This window comes from Xiphias gladius, chromosome 5, assembly GCF_016859285.1.
Source record: "Xiphias gladius isolate SHS-SW01 ecotype Sanya breed wild chromosome 5, ASM1685928v1, whole genome shotgun sequence".
Lineage (NCBI taxonomy): Eukaryota > Metazoa > Chordata > Actinopteri > Istiophoriformes > Xiphiidae > Xiphias > Xiphias gladius.
This window is the reverse complement of record NC_053404.1, coordinates 19184105-19205705: the sequence shown is the minus strand read 5'-3', so window position 1 is coordinate 19205705 and position 21601 is coordinate 19184105. Positions and strand designations below refer to the sequence as shown.

Genomic DNA, 21601 nt, shown 5'->3' with positions numbered 1-21601 from the left:
TATTCAGGATTGACGACAACATTATGATCCTTTGTGCGCTACTAGTTAAAGTAGATCGTGTTGCGTTCATTATCGTAACTTAGATGACGATCCGACCATGTTTTAAGACAAATTTATACACAAATGCAGGTGATTGCAAAGGGTTCACGTGCTTTCGCTCGCCACTGTAGGTTGTGCAGTATTGTTTTTGCGTTTTTTTAAAAAGGTGTCTTAATCGTCAACTAACTGATCCGTGCACATTTACGGTACTTTAATGCGACTTCGGGCCGTGACACCTACTGTAGTCATCCATGCTGATCTCCTTGTACTCCGCTGTGGGCATCTGCATGGAGTCCAGGGTCAGCCTCAGGTTCTCGTTGCTCTCCAGTTTATACACTTCTGCAATACCTGTAGACAGCAAACGACAAACCGGTCATCAGCGGACGGTTGGCTATTTACCGTGGCGTGGACTCTCTTCATGCTTGGGCAGGAATGTGGTGAACAATTGTCTTGGATACATACGTTTGATGTTTCTGATGATCTGGTGATCCCTGGCAACCCAATTATGTCAAAATATAATTAAAAGAAAACCTACCATCGATGAATCAAATCTAAAAATCTTTCATGTTTTTAGACAACAAAATTTGCATACAGTTTTGTATATCTATTGTATTAAGTTTCACATATTTAAATTTGACATTCTCATATTAATTTGTTGACTTGGGAAAACGTGAGGGGATAATTAAAACCTGTCTGCGATGAACGGAAACCGAGTGCGAGTGTGTTGCCGGATTTCATAATTATTATTCCAGACTTATGCTAATTAATTCGAACACGATGGGAAAATGTGTAGGACTGAGTGTTTCAATTCATACAATAAAAGCACCTCCACACAATACCGGAGCCTCGCATGAACTCCAATGAATGCAGACCAGAAAAAAAAAAAAAAATACCATACATGAAATCATGAACTGGATTCTCAAGAGGTTGTCTTTAAAAAAAAAAAAAGAGAGAAGCAGCTGTACTTAATTCAGCAGTTACTGGTGGTTTGTGCGGCTAACTTATCGCCCCCTTGGTTGCCGTGACTGCGCCAGACATTCTGCGTTGGGACTGGTTTGTGTGAATGGTCAAAAGGAGCGGCATCCAAGAGTGAAATCCACGGGCTGCTGCCAGAGCCGACGGGCTCTGACAAACTCAGATAAAACCTGCCGGGCGGCTGGGGGGAAAACTTCTATTGAACTCTGGGAAATGGAGGACGAAGAAGAAGAGGAGCTCTGCCCGGATTTTCTGACTGGAGCCAGAACTGAGGGTCCCCCGACTCTCCCTTTCTGACTCTCGGTCTTGTTAATAATCGTGGCATCCTGACTGCATTGCTTTAACGACACGTTGCATACATTAGCATCAGACATGTTAACTGCGGTGTTATTTTAGACCTGCCAGTATAGAAAAGCCTCTAAAAAAAAACCCAAAAATGAGCAAACTCAAGTTTTATAGGTGAAAATTAGCGAAACATTATTTCCCCCTGCAAAAAACCCTGTTAAACAGCCAAATGCATCAAGTAAAATACACTGATAATCATTGCAGATTTTGTCTTTCACATAGTCGGGGCAGGGACAGCACATTTGTAAAAGATGACAATGACTGGCACACACACACGCAGACTGTCGTAATCAGATTGCAGTATGCCGATATTGCCGTTGGGCAGGTCATAATTTAATGAGGACATCCATTGCGAACAGTAATGTGATTATTTCCATCATGCTGGACTTGGCTTGTAGACAAACGGTGACTCAGCGCACAGGTGCCCGTTCTGTGGGCAATGGAAACCGCTCCCGTCCCTACTCGACAAGGTCGTCTTCAACGTCGCCGTCGCGCTAATGAATACAGCGTCACCTGTAATGCTTTTGACATAGCCGGGAGTCTTGTGAAATGCAAATCTGTGAGTTAGCGGGTTGAAACACTCACTTTCTCGGTCTTGGGTCTCGCTTTCGAGGTCTCGCTGTGTCTTGTAAACGGCCACAAACGGGATGTCTGGGCCTGAGGGGAGAAAATCAGAGGGGTTTAAAAGCGGGGTTGGATCACAGTACCGCACTCCCCCAGATATGCAGTTTTCGTATTTATTCACATCACGCAGTGGCACTGTTCCACCAGCCAGTCAATGGGAATTATTCTGCTTATCTTCAATGTATCCGGCCTTTTTTTTCTTATGAAACTACCGTACTGACCTACAGGTGCACAGCTACAGTATATTTAGTTTCTGTTTAGGCGTGACTAAGGTCTAAATTCATTACACTGATGTCAAAGTCCCCTCCAGCGACTGCACATATTAAGAAAGAAAAAACACAGAGCAGAGGGAGACATCCCAGATCCTTTGCCTGTCAGACAAAGAGGCAATTCTTCGCTTATTTGGTTTACGTAACAGCTGAAATAGCCCTGTCCACATCTAGGCCACCAACAGAGGAAAGGCCCCCCCCCTCTTTCAGTTAAGCCCTACCAGTTCAAAGAGGAGATGGGAGGGACAGGAAATGAAGTGCAGATGCACTTAGCAGATTGGGAACACAGTGCCGGAACACTGCGGTTGCGTTTGGTGGAAAGAACCCCAGCCACTCTCACCATCGCACCCTCGTCAGATAAATTCCTCTGGGCGGGCTGCGGGAAGAAAGCTGGATTACCGATGCATGAGGTACAGGACCACTGGCTGTCACTGATTTCTGGGGTCAACAGCGAGGGCGTTTTTCTGACAGCGTTGCGCTCAATTCGCCGCGTGGTCTGAGTTCGGCGATGATCACTTAGTGGGGTTCAGAGGTGACTGGCACAAAAGGGTCGGCTCGGCGATTAAATATTGAAGCTACGAGGCTTCAAGTCAGACCGGAGTCACCGAAACATGAATCTTTTGACACCGTGGGCTCCATTTTTGTGGCAGCGCTATGACCCTTTGATAATTTTTTCTGATCTTGAAAAGTGCTCCGCCTGTTCTTGTGGCAGTTTTACGCCCAGCACAGTGCATATGGATCAAAGGTGGAAGCAGAAGCGCAACGAGATCAGAATTTTTTTTATTTATTTATTTTTTTTGGGTGGTGAAAACTGGCTCTTTGGCATTACAATGAGAACAGACAGGCAAAGGACCGGGTCTGTTTTCAGCACAGTGACGCTTTTATGACAGTGGGGGTGATTTTGACAGCGGAGCAAATACTTGACATAAAAGTGCAGTAACTATAGAATAAAACTGAACGGTAGTTTTAATTAAATAACTAAGTACAATTACTCAAGTACTGAAGCAAAACTTTGAGTACTTTTACTTCACTTTAGTATTTCCATTTTACGTCGCTTTTACTCTGTTACACATCTTTAATATGTATATTTACTATTCCCTTTTCAGATTTTACATTTTATAAAACATAAAGTATGTAGTTGCAGATTAAATTAGCTCCACCCGGACTAACTATAACCTTAAACTACTGCTCACATGTTAACGCTTCACTAATAATGATCCAGTAGTATAATGATGTAACACTGACAGGGGCCATCCTGCATAATTAGTACTCAATTTCGATCATTTAAGTAATTTTTTTTGTTGATACTTGAAAGCAGGGCTTTTAGTATTTCTGTAAAAGTACTTCTACTTTTACTTAAGTAAATGACCGGAGTACTTCCTCCACAACTGCAGTGAAGACATTTAGATTGACGTAAGAAAAAATCTGAATTTAATGCAACAATCTGTATTGAGCGGATTTCTTTTTACCTGTCATCTGAAGGAGAGAGTGCGGACATGTGAACCGCGGCCCTGCACCTCCAGCCTCTAATTTGAAAGCTGCTGGGCTAAAGCCAGTGATTCGCCTTCCTAAAGTGGATGAGTCTAACAGGGAGTTGAAGAAAGAGGGAACGGGGACATGGATCCAATGTGCGTTGTTAGCTACCTTGGCATTTGAGCAGGAAATAACTCATGTTGTGGCTGAAGGAGCCTCTTATGTAGCCGCAGCTGTCGGACAAGGCGCAGGACAGGCAGCGACGGTTGAACGAACCAAACGTGTCCGCACTACGGAGACAAAGAGGACAGCGAAAACGTTTTTTTGCACACTTTAAAAAAAAATGTTTTCTTTCAGACCAACGGTTGGCACAGATGCAGCCATTACCTGTACAGATGCCTCCGCTTCGGACCGTCCTCGGTGCTCAAGAAGTAGCTACATTAATGCAAAGAGACAAATGTCAAACGAAACAAATGTCACGGCAGCAGATTTGAGTTTAACTGTGACATATACAGCAATTCATAGCTGCACACAACAGACAAATTGTTTACATTTGTGAGTTTAGCCGAGCTGTGTTCACCATTCAGCTGGGGAGGGGGGGCTTTTATGCCCCTCTGCTCCAACTACTCACTTGAATAGATGTTTCATAAATGAATGATGGAGGAAAAAAAAGGGGGGATGATTCCTTTTAGAACAGAAGTAGGCCAAATCTTACCCCCACGGGGGAAGAGGTTTTTTTGGGTGGGAGAGCTCAAGCTTCAGACCAGCACTGGGAACACGAGAGTAACTGTGTTTCTATATATGTTTGTGTGTGTGGGTGCAGGTACATGCGAGACCAGGTCGGTCGGATCACAGTTGCCTAGTGGCCTTGTGAAATTATCCCGGCGCGATGGGGGATGAGTCAAGACTCCTTATGGGTGCCACGGAGAGGGAGGGTGCAGTTTGCTGTATGAGCTGGTGGAAGGAGCACGGGGCTGTACACAACATACAACAAGTATGGCTGCCTTCTCCAAATGTAGCATCGATGCTATAAACTAGTCCTGGATCTAGATATTAATGGCATCATTTTGCTGTTGGGACAGCAACGGTCCAGCTCCTCTCCTCCTGTGCTCTGTCCTTGGTGCTGAAACAGTCATACGCTGGGTTTCAGCACCATGGAGAGAAAACCCCGCATTTGAGTTTGGATTTCTCTCTCCGATTTTTTGTTTAAAAAAAAAAAAAAAATCATTTTAATCGTCACCGTTTCTTAGTGTTCAGGCTGAGCGTGCTGCTCCTGCCAGCATATTGACTCATTTCCTCCCGTGTCACCTTATAGTTCCTAACTCTAAACAGACACATCTGACATCTTCGTGTCAAATTAAGGTTATAGAGAGTGGAAAGAGGTTTTATGTCCGATGCCCCCGCAGTACAAATCTCAACAGCATGACAGTTGGACAGAACTTAATAAATATTCAATAACTGAGCTTGTGCTGCATCATTTGCCTATTTAAAATGTTTACCCACAAAAAGCTACTGCAAAATACTGCTACTTCTCGCTGTGAGTAGGATGGCGGGGGTTTGGTCGGTGTGTGTTGCTCAAGGCTTGCGGGGCGCTCACATCAGCTGGCTGTCCTCATTGTAGGCCAGGACTTGGGTGACATCCCAGTCTCCAGAGGTGATGGACTGCAGCGTGTCCGTGCTGGTGTTGGGCTTTGCGGTGTGGAGGTGAACAGACAAAGAGAAGGACGTGGAGTGCGGAACTTTAGCATGTAGTGTCAAGCGCATATAGTTAGCCTATAGTTTTCCAAGAGTAAATGCGGTAAATGAAAAATGAAAAATACGATATGATACTCTACACATTAAATATTGTCTTACCTGGGAGATGGACATGGAGATGTGGAAGAACTTGCCCCTGCCTCCTTGAGGGATGGCCCGAGTGAAGAACAGCTTGAGCCCATCTTTGGAAAACAGAGGCCGCTCATTCTGAGGACGAAAGAATCGGTAACCAGTTGAATCTAACTGCTGCGCAAAACCGAGCGGTAAACTGGCATGAATCGCTGGATAGCAAAGCTGAGTCACTCAGCAATTCCACAAGTTCAGCGTAAAATCCGAGCGGGTTTACCGTAATCAACGACTCCGACAATGAATTACGCGTGTCAGCGGTCTCACCTGTCTGTGCAGCCATCCTTCACTTTCATCCTCGTGTTTCTGAAAAAAAAAAGATGGCTCATGAAAACAGCCTTCGATACATACAGCACACGTAACACGCGCGCTGGACTTAGTGCGTACCTTAGTGCAGACTCCCGTCGTGGCCTCGCACAGGGTGAGTATAGAGATGTTCTGGGCTCTGTTCAGCCAGTTGATGGCCAGTTTGGTGGTGGTGGCCCATTTCACCATGGTCACGTAGTATTCACTAACAAACAGACGCATTTTGAAGTAACGACTGACTTTAATTACATTTCCACGTCTTCAAAATCAGCAGTGTTAGTGGGTAAGAGAGCCGGTCACTGAGACAAAAATATTAGAAAACAAGACGATGACTGAATTGAAAAAAGTGAGAAAATGCTTCCCATTCACTGATTGAAAAAGAGAAGAAACATTTATGATCTTTCGCAGGGAAACTGAGATATTAGAGCAGCATACAGTACAGTGAGCCACAGCGAAGAAGGAATAAAAAAAAAAAGCTGGGTATAAATATATATCAGCGAGGCAAATTGGGGCATTAAATTTAATGGAACTCATCACAGGACCACATTAAGTAAAATGTATCACTGGAGAAACAGAATTTACTGAATCTATTCAGGATATGCACAATGATAGGAGCAAAACATACTGTCACAAAGGTAATTACAGCTATGTGACATTATGAGATCTGCGCAACCTTATTTAGCATCAGAAGATTAATATATACAGACATTTGCACGGTATCATACGTCAAGGAATAGATGAAATATGAGCAAAATAGGTAAATTAGTGCCATATGTGTAGGAAGGGGGCGTCATTTGACTGAGTAGAGAGACCGATTGGTTGGCCGTTTGCACATCTCACCCTATCCTGGGGTCGTCGGGTCTTCTCATCTCGATGGTGTGAAGGGGGCCGTTGAGGTTCACGACGTACAGAGTGATGACTGGGTTCTCCTCACCGGCCTGAACGGGACAGGGAAAAAAAAACAATGGGGGAAACTGTGCTTAGTGGACAGCGAAAATACACAAGCCACAACCTCCTGAAATACACAAAATCTCACTTTTACAATCAAAAGCAATACGTGGAACGAAAAACACCTTTTTAAAATGCTTACCTCATTTAATTTTATCTTACAGAACCGTTAGACTCTGTTAATGAAAACTAATCATGAAGGGATGTAAAGGGGTCAAATGTTTACCTTAGGGTAGTGGTACTCTTTCCCCATTGGGTAAGGCGTGCCCGTGAACATGGGCAGTTCCATCCTGGGCACCAGGGTGTCGTTGATCGTGGCATATGCTAACCTCGCGCCATCCGGAGACCACCAATGGGCAACGTGGGACCGGAAAATCTCCTCTGAAACAGTCAGAATCAAATGGCCGTCAATCATGACGACAGCGGTTCAAAACTCAAACGGCGGAGGCGCGGCTGCAGGCCAAGGGGGATCACACTGCCGTTGCTTGTCAGGAGTAGAAAGGAACAGGTGTTCTGGGAAAATGTTTTTTAAAATGCACAAAGTGCTGTGTCATTAGCAGCACTCCGTTCGCGGGAGCTCGCTAAAACTGTTAATTCATAAATGCCGTCTCCTACTTTGGCCACCGTACGGGATTTACGGATGTAAAGCTGAACAGTTTACAGACTGCACAAGCGGCCAAATGTAAGTAGCCTTAACAATGCAAAGTGCCCACAGAAGAGAATGCAAATAATCCATTTAATCAACAAAATATGAATGAATAGTAAAATAAATGCCCCCTAAGAAAAGAACACACACACACAGAAAAAATCCCCTGAAATCAGGTCAAAGATGCAAAAAATAAAGTCACGCTCTCTGCCCTAACAGCAATACACTCTACTAACACTTGACTGACCTGTTTGCTATATGTGGACTCTCTCGCTCACTCTGTATCCCTCTCTTAAACCCACACACACACACACACACACACAGTAGCGAATGCTGAGGTCATAAATTGCATCAGCTGTCTTATCTCAGCACAGCCTTCCGACCAAAATAGACCTCGGCTGCGTTCCCTAGAAAATGAACCAAACAGCAATTTTTTTTTCACCCCTGTACAACAACACGGTGCGCTTTACCAGATGACTGTAGCTTTTTTGGGTTGTTGTTACCTGTGTGTGTGTATGTGTGTGTGTATATACCATTTTCAGCCAGAAACCCACTTCAGCCCATTTTCAGCCTTGACCTCGCGGGTTCCCCTTGAGACTCTCGCGCGCATGTGTGTGTGGATTAAAAAAACAAACAAAAAAAAACAATGCGGCAAACCGCTCGCGCTCCTGCTCGAAGAGAAAATAATTGGGGGACCAGGAGCAGTCTGGGTCCTTCCCATCCGCGGCTACACACACACACACACAAACACGCACGCCTCTGTCAACATATAGTTACTCATTAAGAAACTATGCAAATAACTACGCCCGCCGAGGGAACCTTTTGACAACATAAACTATGCTTGTGACACTTCTACTTCATTAAGTCTGCGGCGATGACGCACGCGGCAACAAAACAGTCGGACTTATTGTTATAGCCTGCCACGAGCTACTTTCATGTCAACTTTTGCAATTAAAATTTTATTAATGCTGTTTATTTGCGGGAACTGGGACCTGGCTTTGGGGAATTAACACACACCAGCTACCAATTAGCATTTTCATTAACTGTGCGTGCATGCCCGATGGAATTACTTGATATGCAGCATCATTCCACGATCGCCCGCAGTACAGACGCTTGTGTGCGTTTGTTCCGCAAAAGTTTGTGGTATCCTTCCACTGCTGGACACCGTTGAACTAATTATGACCACCCCCAGGCATCTCTGTGTTAGTGACATTAGAAGAAATGGGGCTAATGGCGGCGTTTAGTCGGGTTGGCCTTTGCTCTCCTGGCCTGCCTGATGTGTCCATCTGCACCCTGCTGGCAGAGCTCAGCGGGGGAGTGATTGGATCTCGCCTTCTGATGATGGGCCGAGGAGCACAGCACAGCATTGGCAACGATGGTGGTGGGCGGGTGGGGGGATTAAAAAAAAATAGAAACCATTTCCCGCATGGCTACTTCCAGCGCTGCCTGTTAACTCCAACAGCAGCAGCTTAAAAAGCTTTCCATGTGGAGCGGAACCGCCGAGCTGTCGGATCCACTCGGCTGGGGACGCCCAGTCACCTTGGCTGGTTGAGGAGAAAGTAGTTAAGTTCCTGGAAGTGTCCTGATGTGCGCATGGTAACAAAAGAAGGCGAAGAGACCAGAGAGACAGAAAGCAATAGCGAGAGAAGGGAGCGTGAGTGGCCCACTTTTTTATGAGCCAACTCTCATTTTCTTTCTCTTAAGTAATGACATCGTCTCCCTTTCTCTTCGCAGCCGCCTCATTGGGAAGGATCACCACGAGGAGCTGTCGCAGGCTCAGCCCCCCTCTCCCTCCGCGTTTTCCATCCCGCTGTGCATGCTACATTATTCACTGAGTAGAGGATATCACTAATGCATGAGATACCGTAACTCAAGTGGCCAGTGAGAGATAGCGAGTGCAAGGCCACAGATTCAGGCGGACGGAGCTAATGAGAAAAACAGAAAATAATATCAAACCTCCAGGGTGCCATTTAGCGGATTATTAGTGGGAATGCAAAAAATATGCTATTATAGGCCCTAATTAGTCACTAAAAATATGCTAATGAGTCAGTGTATGTTGATATTAGTCAAATGGTGGTATTTATGGTGGAATCTGTATTGACAAAACCTGACTGTTTTCTTTAGAAAAATTTGAGCTCATGTTTCCAACAGAGGGCAGCAGTGTCACATACAATATCCATGGAGTGGAACGGCAGTGTAGTGCAGGAAGAAATGCAGCTTTTGCCCAAATTTATAGCGTCTTGATGCAGACGTTGGGCCAAAACTTCTGGGTTTTTTGCGTGTGGCGCTCCTTTAATATCTATGGCCTGTGGTCCACCTCGCCAATCAGCAGCGACAGAAGCATCTCTCCTGCCCAGTCGTTCGAGAAGCACGTACAGAACACGTCCAAATCTAAATAAACACGCACGGCGCGGCCAAATCCTATAAACTGTGAGGTCTGGCGGCAGGGACACACCCTCCGCCTGGCTCACCGACAGGCATTCTGGCTTTGCCCAGCGCCAGTGAAGCAGCTGCTACTATAAATACAGCGCAGTGACAACCGAGCAAGGACAGAAAAGCACACGACAGAGCGAGGTGAGGTTTTACTAAGCGTCTACAACGCCTCATTCACAGTTTGTGGTCCAGTCCAGACAGAACATTGCTAGAAGACGCCGGGGAGAAAACGCTACGGGCAATGAGTTGCTTTTGCAGGTCTATAGTAAGAAAACGGAAAACTTTATGGGAGGACTAAGCCACCGTGTGTGCATTTGTCCCGCAACAGTACCAGAGACAAATTTTCCGGAAAGTAGAACATTTTTTAACATTTTATTTCCTCAGTCTCCATCTCTGTGGCTAAGCAGGTGTAACTCAAAGGGGCACTCCAATGATTTTACACATGAAGTTCAGTTTACTCGTCACAAGGAGTCCTACTCAGCCTTGGAAAACGGTTGTACAATGTCTTCTGTTGCTTTGGAGGGAAATTAAACATTTGCAAAAAACGATATCTTATATTTCCTTTATACAAGCGTTTTGGCCCCATGATTTCTGAAGGTAATCAAGAGTAGAAGCCCTGATGATGTTATATATGATGTTAATTTAACTGTCAATGCACATGCAGTTTTGATAAATTAGTCCTAAAATTGTTATAGTAAGAGTAAGAGGATGACTGTTTCCCAGAAACTCCAGACCTACAATGACAGCATCAAAGAAATAGATACCAAAATCTTCAAAAATGGTTTGTGCTGAGAAGATTGACGGTTACCGACTTTCCAAAACCTGATTTTTTAAGTGATAATCTACGAGCAATCCAGCGAGGACGCAGTGTCCCAACAGTTTCTGCTTGTGTTCACGCCGAACTAAAACCAACATTTTTATTCCCTTTATTTGTCTTTCCTTCTCCCACGTACAAGTGTTGATTATGTGGTTACTCTGTGCCCTGCGGGCTCTGACACAAACAGAGTGATAAACAGAAACCCACCGTATGAAGCAGTCATCTAGCGAAACATCTATGGGGCAAACATGACTCAAATCAAAGCCGCGCCGGGTTTTTATCTCGGCGCACCAGAGCCCAATAAACAGCTGTTTCCTCAGGCTGCGTCACACAGCGGGACGTGTCAGTATCAGTACAGCCTCAATAATCAGACAGCTGACAGAAGACAGAGCACTCGAGACTCTCCTGAGGCGTTTTGGACTATTACACACAGCCGACAGGGCTCTTGGCTGCGTCTCCTCTTTTTTAATTTAGCTTTTAATTTTTTATTTCCTCCCGTCTCTCCCTGCTGTCCCTCCTGCACGTGCATCACACGCACACAATCTCACACAGATTAAGACAGCAATGCAAGCCAGAGGATATTCGAGCCTGGGAGATTATTTGCCAACCTTTCACCCCTCCGTATCAAATCTGCGGCGCAGCGACGGGCAGAGCTTAAGACCTCATTTCTCCTCGGCGGCAGTCTGAGCCCCAGCTTGACCTTGGCCAGAGCAGAGTCTGAGTCATTAACATGGAAAATCTACTGCCGTGAAGTTACACTGATGAATGTTAATATTACACAACCTGGCGCAGCTTCTAAGGGGCCCCCCCCCGCAGATGCTAGCATCACCACTGGGGTCAACGCTGTCTATTTACAGGCTTATAGGTACATTTAAAAAAAAAAAAAGATTTTTCATTAATAGAGATAAAAAGGACTTTTAGTGTATTAGCAAAAGTGAGGAAATAAAACTAATTAAAAATAAATGAAGACATCATCAGCTGCTAGTCGAAATGCCTTTTAGCAACAGTGTGTTTAGTAACAGTAGTATCGTACATCATTGCAGAATCCCGGGCACGAACTTGCTGCTACAGTATGACCTCCTCCTCAGCTCTTCCGGTTTCCGCTCTGGCCGCAGGGATTTCATCCCAAAGGTTGTCGGACGCGGCTGAGATCAGGGCTGCGCGTAGGCCGGTCACGTTCCGTCACACCAAAATGCCCGGGAAAGGCATTGCTGATTGACCGGGGTTTGTGCGGCAGGGGCATGATCCGAACGTTGTGACCTTCAGGAAGGTGCAGTAGGGCTTAGTGTTGGACTGCATTAGCTTTAGCTCGGTTGGCAACCGAGTGTGAATATACGTAGCTCGCTGGTAAACGACTACAGAAAACCAGAGCAACCAGGGTTACTTTAAGCCCGTTATGCCTAGATACTGTTTTCAATCACAACTTAAAATAATGCTCGCTAACTTAGATTAACATCATTGTTATTACCTTATATCAGGCTCTCACACACAGTGAACATTAGCACCAAACACTGCGACGTAAATTCATCTCAAGAAAATAAAATAATATTTTCTCTTATCACAATAAAGGAGGACTATCACATCACACTACCTACTCAATGCAGCCTACATGCAGGAATAAACACATTACAATTCTGTTGTTCTATTATTCATTTTTATCTTAATATTATGATGTTGGTTCTGCGTTTTTATCGCTCAGTGAAGGATTTACCCTGTCGATAAATGATGAGTGTAAATTACCAGGCCTACAGCAGCCCATAAATATGAGTCAAGGGGTCAGACAACGCAATATCGCGGTGATGAATGTTTAAATTGGCTGAGAAGGGGGTACTGCAATTGAAGGATGGATGTGGTTTCAAATGTCAGCCTGGCTAATGCAGAGATGAGAGGAGACGTGGGTTGAAACCATTAAATAAAAGCAGGAGGAGTCCTGCGGAGGGAACAGCCACACAGCTCTTGTCCCGGTGAGCCTCAGATAACCTCTGTGTCACGGCATCTAAATCCTGAGAGGCCTCCTAGGTAGCGGCCGTTCGCATTAGCAGCTCGTTCTCTATCATAGTCTGCCTCTATTTGTCTTATCTCTTTAACTACTTGTCTGCCGCTCCCCGTCTCCCTCTTGCTCTGTTATTAAAACACTGTTCCACTGGAGCAGAGCGCGCACACGGCGCAGCGGATATTAATTCATTAGCCGAATGCTAACACAGTACCCGTCCCATTTTTTTTACTGCGAGGCACACAGGTGAGCTTTGATCAGTGGCGTTGACGCTCGGCGAGCACCGTGACATCTGTATCCGAGTGTATACGGCACGCGCCGCCGCCGCCGCATTAATGCAAATCAATCGATGTAGAACATTCATTCATTTTCGGGGCTGTGTAAAGCAGAAGCAAATTGACAGACTTTCTACTTTTAATTTACCTGCAGGAAATCAAGGGCTATACGCCAGCAATACTAATGTGGCTGCAGACGCTGGGGAGTCTGTCGCTCTCATGTCATTAGTCCCAAATACACGTGTTCGTGCGCAGTATTCAGACCAGAGTAAGGAGATAGAGGGAGGAGACATCGTCTGTACCGGTCGCCGTCATTTTAGTGTGCGCAAGGTGTGAAGGTGTGCTTTCAAAAGAACTGAAATATGAGGTTCAAAGTTAATTCCCGACCTTTCAAACAGCAACTGATATTTGATTTGGATTTTAATACAAAAGCAAAACAACCTTTGAGAAAACAATCTCCTACGTAATCAGGAGCCAGTTGAAGCTACTTTCCGCAAAAGAAACAGCCTCAGTAAAAACTGTTTACAGTGAGGTTTACCTGGTTTTTATACCAAAACTGCCTGTTCAACATTGTGCAGAGCAGGGCCGCTATTTCCAACGGAGAGAGCAGCTGCGCTCTCTTGGAAGGGTATGCGACCCATGGCAGCCAGCGCTATGCTGTTTTTCTGCCAGACTGTGCATCCGAGGTTCAATGAGACTGAAACTTTGAACCCAAATACACTGACCTCCACGACACGCACACGGTGGGATTCTGGTGTTTCTGGGAGGCGGAAGTAGCAGGAGCTAATATTTTACCCCGGAGAAGAATGGTGGAAAGTTAATTCTGTGGGTCTCTGAATTCCTATTGTTATTTAACTCTACTCTCTGATACCAGGGACTTGAGTAAAATATCTCAAAGTTGCTGGAAAACATCAGAGAGGATATGGATATGAGGTCGGAAAATGAATATTGTTATTATTTGCATTCAGATTCAGTCTGAAGCATCCTAGTTAACAGCTTTGCGCTGCTCTTCGTTAAGCACAAAACTTTTCACTCCTGTGCATTCGGTCTGAAACCACTGTCTGGGCTGTGGATTTTCCAAAGAGAGCGTGTTTCTGCAACGACACATTGCTATTTTCTTTTTCCCAATTTAAATTTTCACTGCTTTGAGCTGTACATACAAAATTCCAATCACCTCCAATGCCGCAAGAGCAGTTTCAGAGGCAGATAACTCAAAACCTTGGCACATAAAACCAAAATCTGTGTGCGTGGCTTGATACCACTACTGGCAGGTGAGACAAGCGAGTTTGTCTGTGATTTCGATGAACTGGCCCTTGATCACTTTAACTGCAAAGCCTTTTTTTCTGCCCTACCTTCATAGAGCCAATCACTGAGCCCGTTGAAGATGACGCCCTCCTTGCCGGTGGACACCAGACGGATGGAGCGGCTCTCCACTGTAGAGCGATAGTAGATGTTGTTCTCAAAAATGAAGATCTACAAGAGCCAGAGAGAAAGGGGATACTCTTTAATCCTGACTGTAATTTGCAAGATATGAGATCCACTATCTTTAAGCTTGGAAATCCAGGATAAGAGCTAGTTTGCCAGCAGCTCCTGCCCTGCTCGTGCAAGACACCGATTCCCTTCCAGCTCTAAGGACGTTGATCTGTAGCTGACCCTGACTGCCAGTCGTCCTACAGGGAATTCCCAACAATGAATAAGCTGTTGAATTGGTATTATCGGCATGAACAAGGTGAACCCTTAGGACAGTTTGGTATTCATACTGACACTTAGCATCCCGAGTGGGGGATCTGAGGGAGGCACAAGTCGTTGCTATCACAGGCGAGTTTGACCTTGGGGCTAAAACACACATTAGCATGGCGTTTCTTCACCTGGTACCCACAAGAGATCGGTGCACACATTTGCAATAGCACCTTCTGATTGTGGGGGAAACCAAAGTTTTTCACAAAAATACAAAGGGGAAATTAGAAGTCTTTTCAATTTCTGATAAGAAGCAAACCTTGGGACCAGATTTTGACTTTGACGCTCGCCTCTCCCCTTTGACGCAGGGCCTCCGAGATAACTGAAGGTCAACTCATTCATTACGTAGAATAATAGATCATCAGCACCAATGGTGAGCATGCTAGGGCGGGGCGAGACTTGGGGCTGGAATTTTAAAATGTTACGGCCTTAAGCCATGCTGAAATCAATCTCAGGCTATTACGGAAACGGGCTCGCTCAGTGTCTCGAGGATTATGTAATCTCTTGGCCTCGAGGTCTTTCGAACTCTAGTGAAGTCTAAATGATGTGACCATGTACAGCAGGAAACCTAATACTGGAGCTGTCTATGATTGCTTCATGTTGATTTTTTTTTACTTCATTGTTCAGTGTGAATAGGGTCAAACACTGCAAATGAACCATATGAAGCTCTACCATATGAAATCAAAGTAATTTAGCCTTTTGTAATCTTTCATTTTACAGTATCACAAGAATGTTACATTTAGTACACACAGTGAAAAACCAGCCCGCTTAAAGTTTCTCCACCAAACCTTGCATCCCTGTAAAGGTAATACCGAATCTGTCACAATGAGTTTCTCCTGAGGAGACACAGGCTCCGGGCCCATGTGGTTTGTTGTCACTTCCGTGCAGATGGAGCCCGTGTATAGAAGCTAATAGAAGACCTGACCCAGTTCTCTCTGAAGGGAGGTAGAACTCTGCCAGTGATCTGGGATCCACATTTATTCTCAGCCAGAATATTGGGAGTAGATCATACACACTCTGGAGGTTTAGCTACTTTCGTTTTGGTTCGTTTCGGTCAATAAAACCAACACCATTGCAAATGAAACAAGCATCAAGAGAGAATTATCATAGTTATAGGCTTTGCTAGGAATGACAATGTAATCTCAACAAACTAGAGAAAACAACCCCAAAATGCAAGGGTCTGTTCCCCCAAATGCAGGGTTATATTCGTGTATTCTCAATTGGTGGTGAAGGGGCACTCCACCAATATTACATGTCAGTCTTGAGGAGTAGTATTTTGCCTGTGACAACGGTTGTATAATGTCTTCTGTGATTCCAGTGGGAGCTTTGTCAAGTCTGAAAAAACAATCCCTAAAATAACCCGGGTAAAATAACCCAATTTTTAGCCATCGCTCAGCTGTACTTTGTGTTTAAATGGCACTATTTAGCTAAAGTTAGCATGCTAACGACGCTAAACTAGGACAGTCAACCAGGTTTAAAATTATACCTCAGCATGCTAATACTGTCATTGTGAGCTTGTTAGCATGCTGATACTGGCATTTAGCTTAAAGGGTGACTTTATGGAAGGGCAATACTAAATTGCTGGAGTACTCTTTTAACACTAATTACAAGTCTAATTTTTCTCAGTAATTGGCCAACTTCAGCCTCAAATGATGCTACAAAGCGAATTTTTCCACAGTTCTGAACCAAAGAGCAGACACTGTGGTGAGTGAGTGACTTGGACGCGGTCGGTGTTACAGTTTGTCTCTTTCTCTCTCGGTCCCTCTTTCTCACACACACAAATTCTCTCTAATGTAATTCAAGGGTTTAGGCCTCCTGGGGCTGAGTGTCCAAACTTTGAATGTGTGAATGTGTGTCAGCCACGTGTTGAAGGGAAAAAAAAGACACTCCTCTATTCACTGGGGGATTTACTTTCCGCAAAAAAAGTAAGAAGCACCTTTTGTTGAGACACAGGCCTCTGTGAAAATAGCTGGACAGCTGTGTTTGTGAATGTGAATATGGGCACGTAGGGGCTTTAGAAGATTTAATCAGGTGAATTAAGTATTTAATTTAAGTGACCAAATATGACGATACACGCTTTGGCTTGCAGACTGTGCTAGCTTGTTACAGCCGATGGACATCACTTCATCCTCCACCTATTGGACAGGGGACATCTGAACCTTCAGGGAAAACAGCTGCTGCTCGGTTTCACGCTAACAGAACTCGCCAAAGTAAAACCACTTCATGACTAACAGTGGGAAACTTGAGGCTATATTAATCTAGCGTCTGTGTTAATTATTCCGCTGATGAGATAACAGGTAATTAATAGCATTGTGCTGCAGGATGTAATCACTTACAGCCCGTCTGCCCTGCAAACCAACAGACTGAAGCTCATTAATGCTCTGACAAGTTTGACTGTGTGATGATGGAGGGGGAGGATGACTCATCTTGGAAAAAAATGCAAAGGACCATTGCTTCTTGTGATTCAAACAGTGTTTAATTTGAAATTTGTTTACAGGGAAATCTCAGTGGATCATAGGGATGATTTATCCCCCGAGGGACAAAAGACTTTGCATGCACTGTTTTAAGAACTCAAACTTATTCCATACCCAATGACTGGAATAAAATGCTGTTTCTGAGAGATAAAGGTGAACTGAGGGTTTGGAGACTCCCCCAAAAGCAGCTTAGAAGCCTTGTTTTGCCTGAATGTGGAGGACAAAACTTGGTGTTTCCTTTGCAACACTCCCATTATCCAATAATCCATTGTGCAATGTTCAATTGGTAAATGTAATGGAGCATTGTAATGGACCTATGAAATCACCATTGGAGGAAGTAAATAATGGAAATCAGGCATACATCTCACAGATTTTGTTCTTGTTAGCAGCCTGGAAATGTTGTGAATCAGTGGGTGTGTGCCAGTTTTCTATTTTGTCTGATTATTTTCTGGTAACATTTATTTCCTGAACTATCTGACTTTGTGATTTGACAAAGAGTACCTGAATGCACCATTAGTTGTGTTCTCTGTAAGGCTCGACGGTCTCATTCGGGGAAGGAGGAGTAGCTTCGGTCTGGCCCCGGAGTCCTCTAAAGGACCCACCTTCATGGGCTACAACCCTCAAAGAATTTGAAATCTGTATAAAGACCAACATTGGCATCTGCACATAATTGGAAACACCAAGTAACCTTAAAGCTTCTCTAATCAATATGTTTATATTAATGATGGATCAAATTACTATTTGTACATGAAAGGTGACAAACCAACAGAGAATTTTGATCAAATTTGTAGTTCCCCTAAGCTCTATGGAGCAGTTTCCAATCTTTCAGTTTGTTGTTTTGATTTTACGGCCAGCAACCTTGCTGTTTTCGTTCCCTCTCACTCCCCTCATCAATTACATTTCCAGCTGCTTTCAGTTGAAACGCTCTAAAAATCCCCCTGCACGCTACCTGCCCGGCACCAAATGACTGACTCGCAAGTTTAGCAAAAGCAGAGAGTGAATAATGGACTTAAAATTCATCACACGGAGACAAACACGAAGGAAAATGAACGCTAACGCTGTTCCACGTCTGCTTGAGAACGGCCAACGTTTGAAAACATGTTTGCCATATCAGCTGCGTAGAGTGATGGGTCAGTGTTGCGGATACAGCTTGTTGCGCTGCCCCCAAGTGGCAAAAAAAAAAAAAAATAGGCTGATACAGGTTAAAAAGAAAAAAAGAAAAAAAAGACATGCTTTGGATGCTTCATAGCCCCTTCATCATTCATTCCAACTCCTCTCTAAAGGTGGTCAATATTAAGGTCTCCCGGCCAAGATAAACACCTTCAAAATTAATTAATTCCATCAGGTAGTAACGTTAACGGGCACTGAAGGACATTTAGCTAGTTCTACCTCAGCCGTATTGACTGAATTTTTTAATCTGGAATGTTTTTATTTGGTCTGTCCGTGTGTATTGTGAGTTGTTTTTTAAATTTATGTTTCACCTCAAAGACATTTCTTTGCGATGGACAATACTTTTTTTTTTATTTCTTTTTTTTTTTTTTTTAATTGGACGTGACACATTATTGTTCGGCATAAGGAGATGAGACAGTGAATTTGTGGGAATTGCAGTTCTTACCAGTTGCTGACCCTGGGGTCCCCAGCCCGCGTACTGCAGCTGAGCATTTCGCACCTCGGGGGGGTTCAGGTTCCACGTCTCCCTGGAGATGCACAGACGGGGGGGGGGGGGAACAGTGCTATCAGATAGCAGACAAATAAGCACAGTGACTGTCCGCCTCCGGCACTGCAGCAACAAAAGAACAAGTGTAGCCCGTCTGAGAACAATGGTTTAAGTGTATCCATAAATACCGACGCTCTGTAACAGTGTCACCCCTCCTTATTGGGGAAAGTGCTGCGCAGTGCAGGCTGCAGAATTAGAGGTGCCACTGCCTCTATGTCTTTGTCTGGAGCCGGGGATGAATGAGGTCATCAGCTGGGCTGGCTCTCTTGGCACATTGCCACAGGGTGGCAGCACACAAGTAGATTTGAGCACGGGAACTGCTGACAATGCCGCCATACCATTGATCCGGTAGGGCAGCGATTTAAAAAAAAAAAAGGGAAATAAGTGAGTTGTCTACTCGAAGCACAAAGTGACCATCGTACAGTATGTGTCCTGGCCTCTGATCAAGATCAGTTCTTCAATGGTTACTTCAGCAGATGCTAATCTCTCCAGCTTTTTGAACTCTTTTATTTCGAAAATGGGTGTTTTGCTTTCTTTTAATTAAACAGAGTGTGGTTTGACGGGAGTGAGAAAATTATGTCATGTCATAATGACATTATTATGTAGACTGAGATTAGACAGGATACATCTGTAATGTCTTTCACATCCCTTCATAAAACATTCTTTTATGAGAAAGCTCATATGCATATACTTAATATGTTTCTTGTGGGTTACCCTTCCATCCTTGCAACTATATATTCTCATATTCTTTCAACTTTTTAATCTCCTGTGTTTGATGTTCTCATTGTTTGTCTTCCCGATCTCATCCTTTTTGTTTGCATTTGCCTTTATTAGTAGCTTTTGACCTTTTGTCTGCAAAAGCGCTTTGTGACACTGTTAAGAAAAGTGCTATACAAATAAAAAAAAAAAGGACGAGGGTAAATTGCAACTGAGTGCCAAACCTGTCATGCTTCACTAACGGCTTGTTTCAAAGTCAAATGACACAACAGTATCATTATTAGCATTTCGCGGCGCATTGTGGCACATCTTAATGAGTTTTTCAGCGAAAGATTTACCCTGTCGACAAATGCCAGTTAGATGCTTCGCATTTAATTGTGAATATGTGTCCGAAAGCTTCCTGGTATAAGTCTATCTAAGTGTAAGGATGTGCACGAGGATGTAAGATCTGTGAGAGTTGTGGGAACTCTAGCTGCCGTTAGAGGTCATTGATGACTCGAGAGCCCTTTGATTTCACCGAACAGCATCGGTGGAGGGTTTGAGGGGAGGCGGGCGTGGGGACAGGTGGGAAACGGGTCTCTTATAGAGTCACGGGCAGGAAGGTCGGGCGAGGTGTCACGGGGGTGAGATAATGAGGCAGAGGGTAGATGGAACAGAGCAGCCCTGTCGCCTACTCACGGAGTCTCCAGGCTGCAGATGATGTAGAAGGCTGTGTAGGAATACTGGTACACCTGGAAGCGGGTAGAAGTAAGGGGAAATCACATCAGAGCACTTCGCATGGAAAAAAAGTGACACTTAAACCATTTAAAGTATCGAGCACTGTCATAAAATCCAACCATAGTTAGTTGAAACAGACCTGAATTCTTTTAACCAGAGCGGGATGAGGGAACATTGTTAAGTTACTCTTTAATTAGTCTAAAACTCGGCAGATTTCCCATCCAAGTGGAAGCTGCTATGGATTTCACCGGCTAACATAGAACCAGGATGCGTTCCTGTGATGTGATCCGGGCAAGACGTCTTTCAAAGAGCGTACACTGAAAACCTCCAAAGATCCCCAGCACCTCAATATCATTTTAAATAATCCAGGCGGTTCTTGACAGATGTCTCTCCACTGTAACTCCATGTGTGTGTGTGTGTGTGTGTTACAGACGGTTTGGTTTTTGCGGACGCTACGGAGGCAGCTGTTGCAAACAGTGCGGGAACGTACTGCGTCGCTGCCCGACACAGACACATTCACATTCAGAGCTGGATGGTTTGTATGTGCGTTAGTATGCAAACACTATATTTATTATGAACGGTCGGGATCCATCCTGCATGTTATGGAGGTTGAGCTGTGCGCGAAGGCATTTATGTGACCGCGTGCTTCTTCAGTGTGCCTAACAGGAGGAACGACTGTCATCTATCAAGGTGATGGAGGTGTGGATGGGCTAATATATGCAAACATATGCAGTAGAGCACACTAGACATCTCTAGTGTGTCATAGTATTTTCGCTTCGGCTTAAGCATTAACACAAGGTTATGTCTCTGCCGGCATCCTTCACACACCAATAACAGGCAAAGAGTCTGCTCAGTGCCTCGGCGGTGGAGCAGAATGGAGTAAACACACAGACGTCAGCCAGCAAAACGGTTCATTTTTTAAAAATGATTATTATTATTATTATTATTTTTGGGGGCATTCCAGCCCTTATGAGTAGCGGCAGTGTAGAGGCAGGAAAGGCGGGCGAGAGAGAGGGGACGACATGCAGCAGGTGAGCTACCAATGCACCCCATGATTCAATATATTTGATCGGCCTATATTAGGAGCTGAAATGCTTTGATGCATATCAGGGTTCTGGCAGAGCTAATGTAGTAATGGGACACTTTTATGTGGAACTGCACTGAAATGACAAATTCCGGGCCAATACTTCCCGTTCCCGCCGTCGATTTCGTCTC

At 44.5% G+C, this 21601-nt stretch overlaps 1 protein-coding gene across 4 annotated transcripts in view; it reads right to left on the bottom strand.

The window, feature by feature from the left end:
- LOC120789608 (dipeptidyl aminopeptidase-like protein 6) overlaps positions 1-21601 on the bottom strand; it is a 186594-nt gene that overhangs the window by 6287 nt on the left and 158706 nt on the right. For all 4 annotated transcript variants that reach the window (XM_040126395.1, XM_040126397.1, XM_040126394.1 and 1 more), the window contains 13 exons: positions 20348-20400; positions 18851-18932; positions 14377-14497; positions 7087-7241; positions 6753-6850; positions 5994-6117; positions 5874-5912; positions 5580-5687; positions 5323-5414; positions 4113-4160; positions 3897-4015; positions 1945-2016; positions 280-387 (listed from right to left, as the gene is read on the bottom strand). In XM_040126395.1, coding sequence (XP_039982329.1) covers positions 280-387; positions 1945-2016; positions 3897-4015; positions 4113-4160; positions 5323-5414; positions 5580-5687; positions 5874-5912; positions 5994-6117; positions 6753-6850; positions 7087-7241; positions 14377-14497; positions 18851-18932; positions 20348-20400 — 1219 coding nt within the window. The remainder of the gene's footprint in view (positions 1-279; positions 388-1944; positions 2017-3896; positions 4016-4112; positions 4161-5322; positions 5415-5579; positions 5688-5873; positions 5913-5993; positions 6118-6752; positions 6851-7086; positions 7242-14376; positions 14498-18850; positions 18933-20347; positions 20401-21601) is intronic.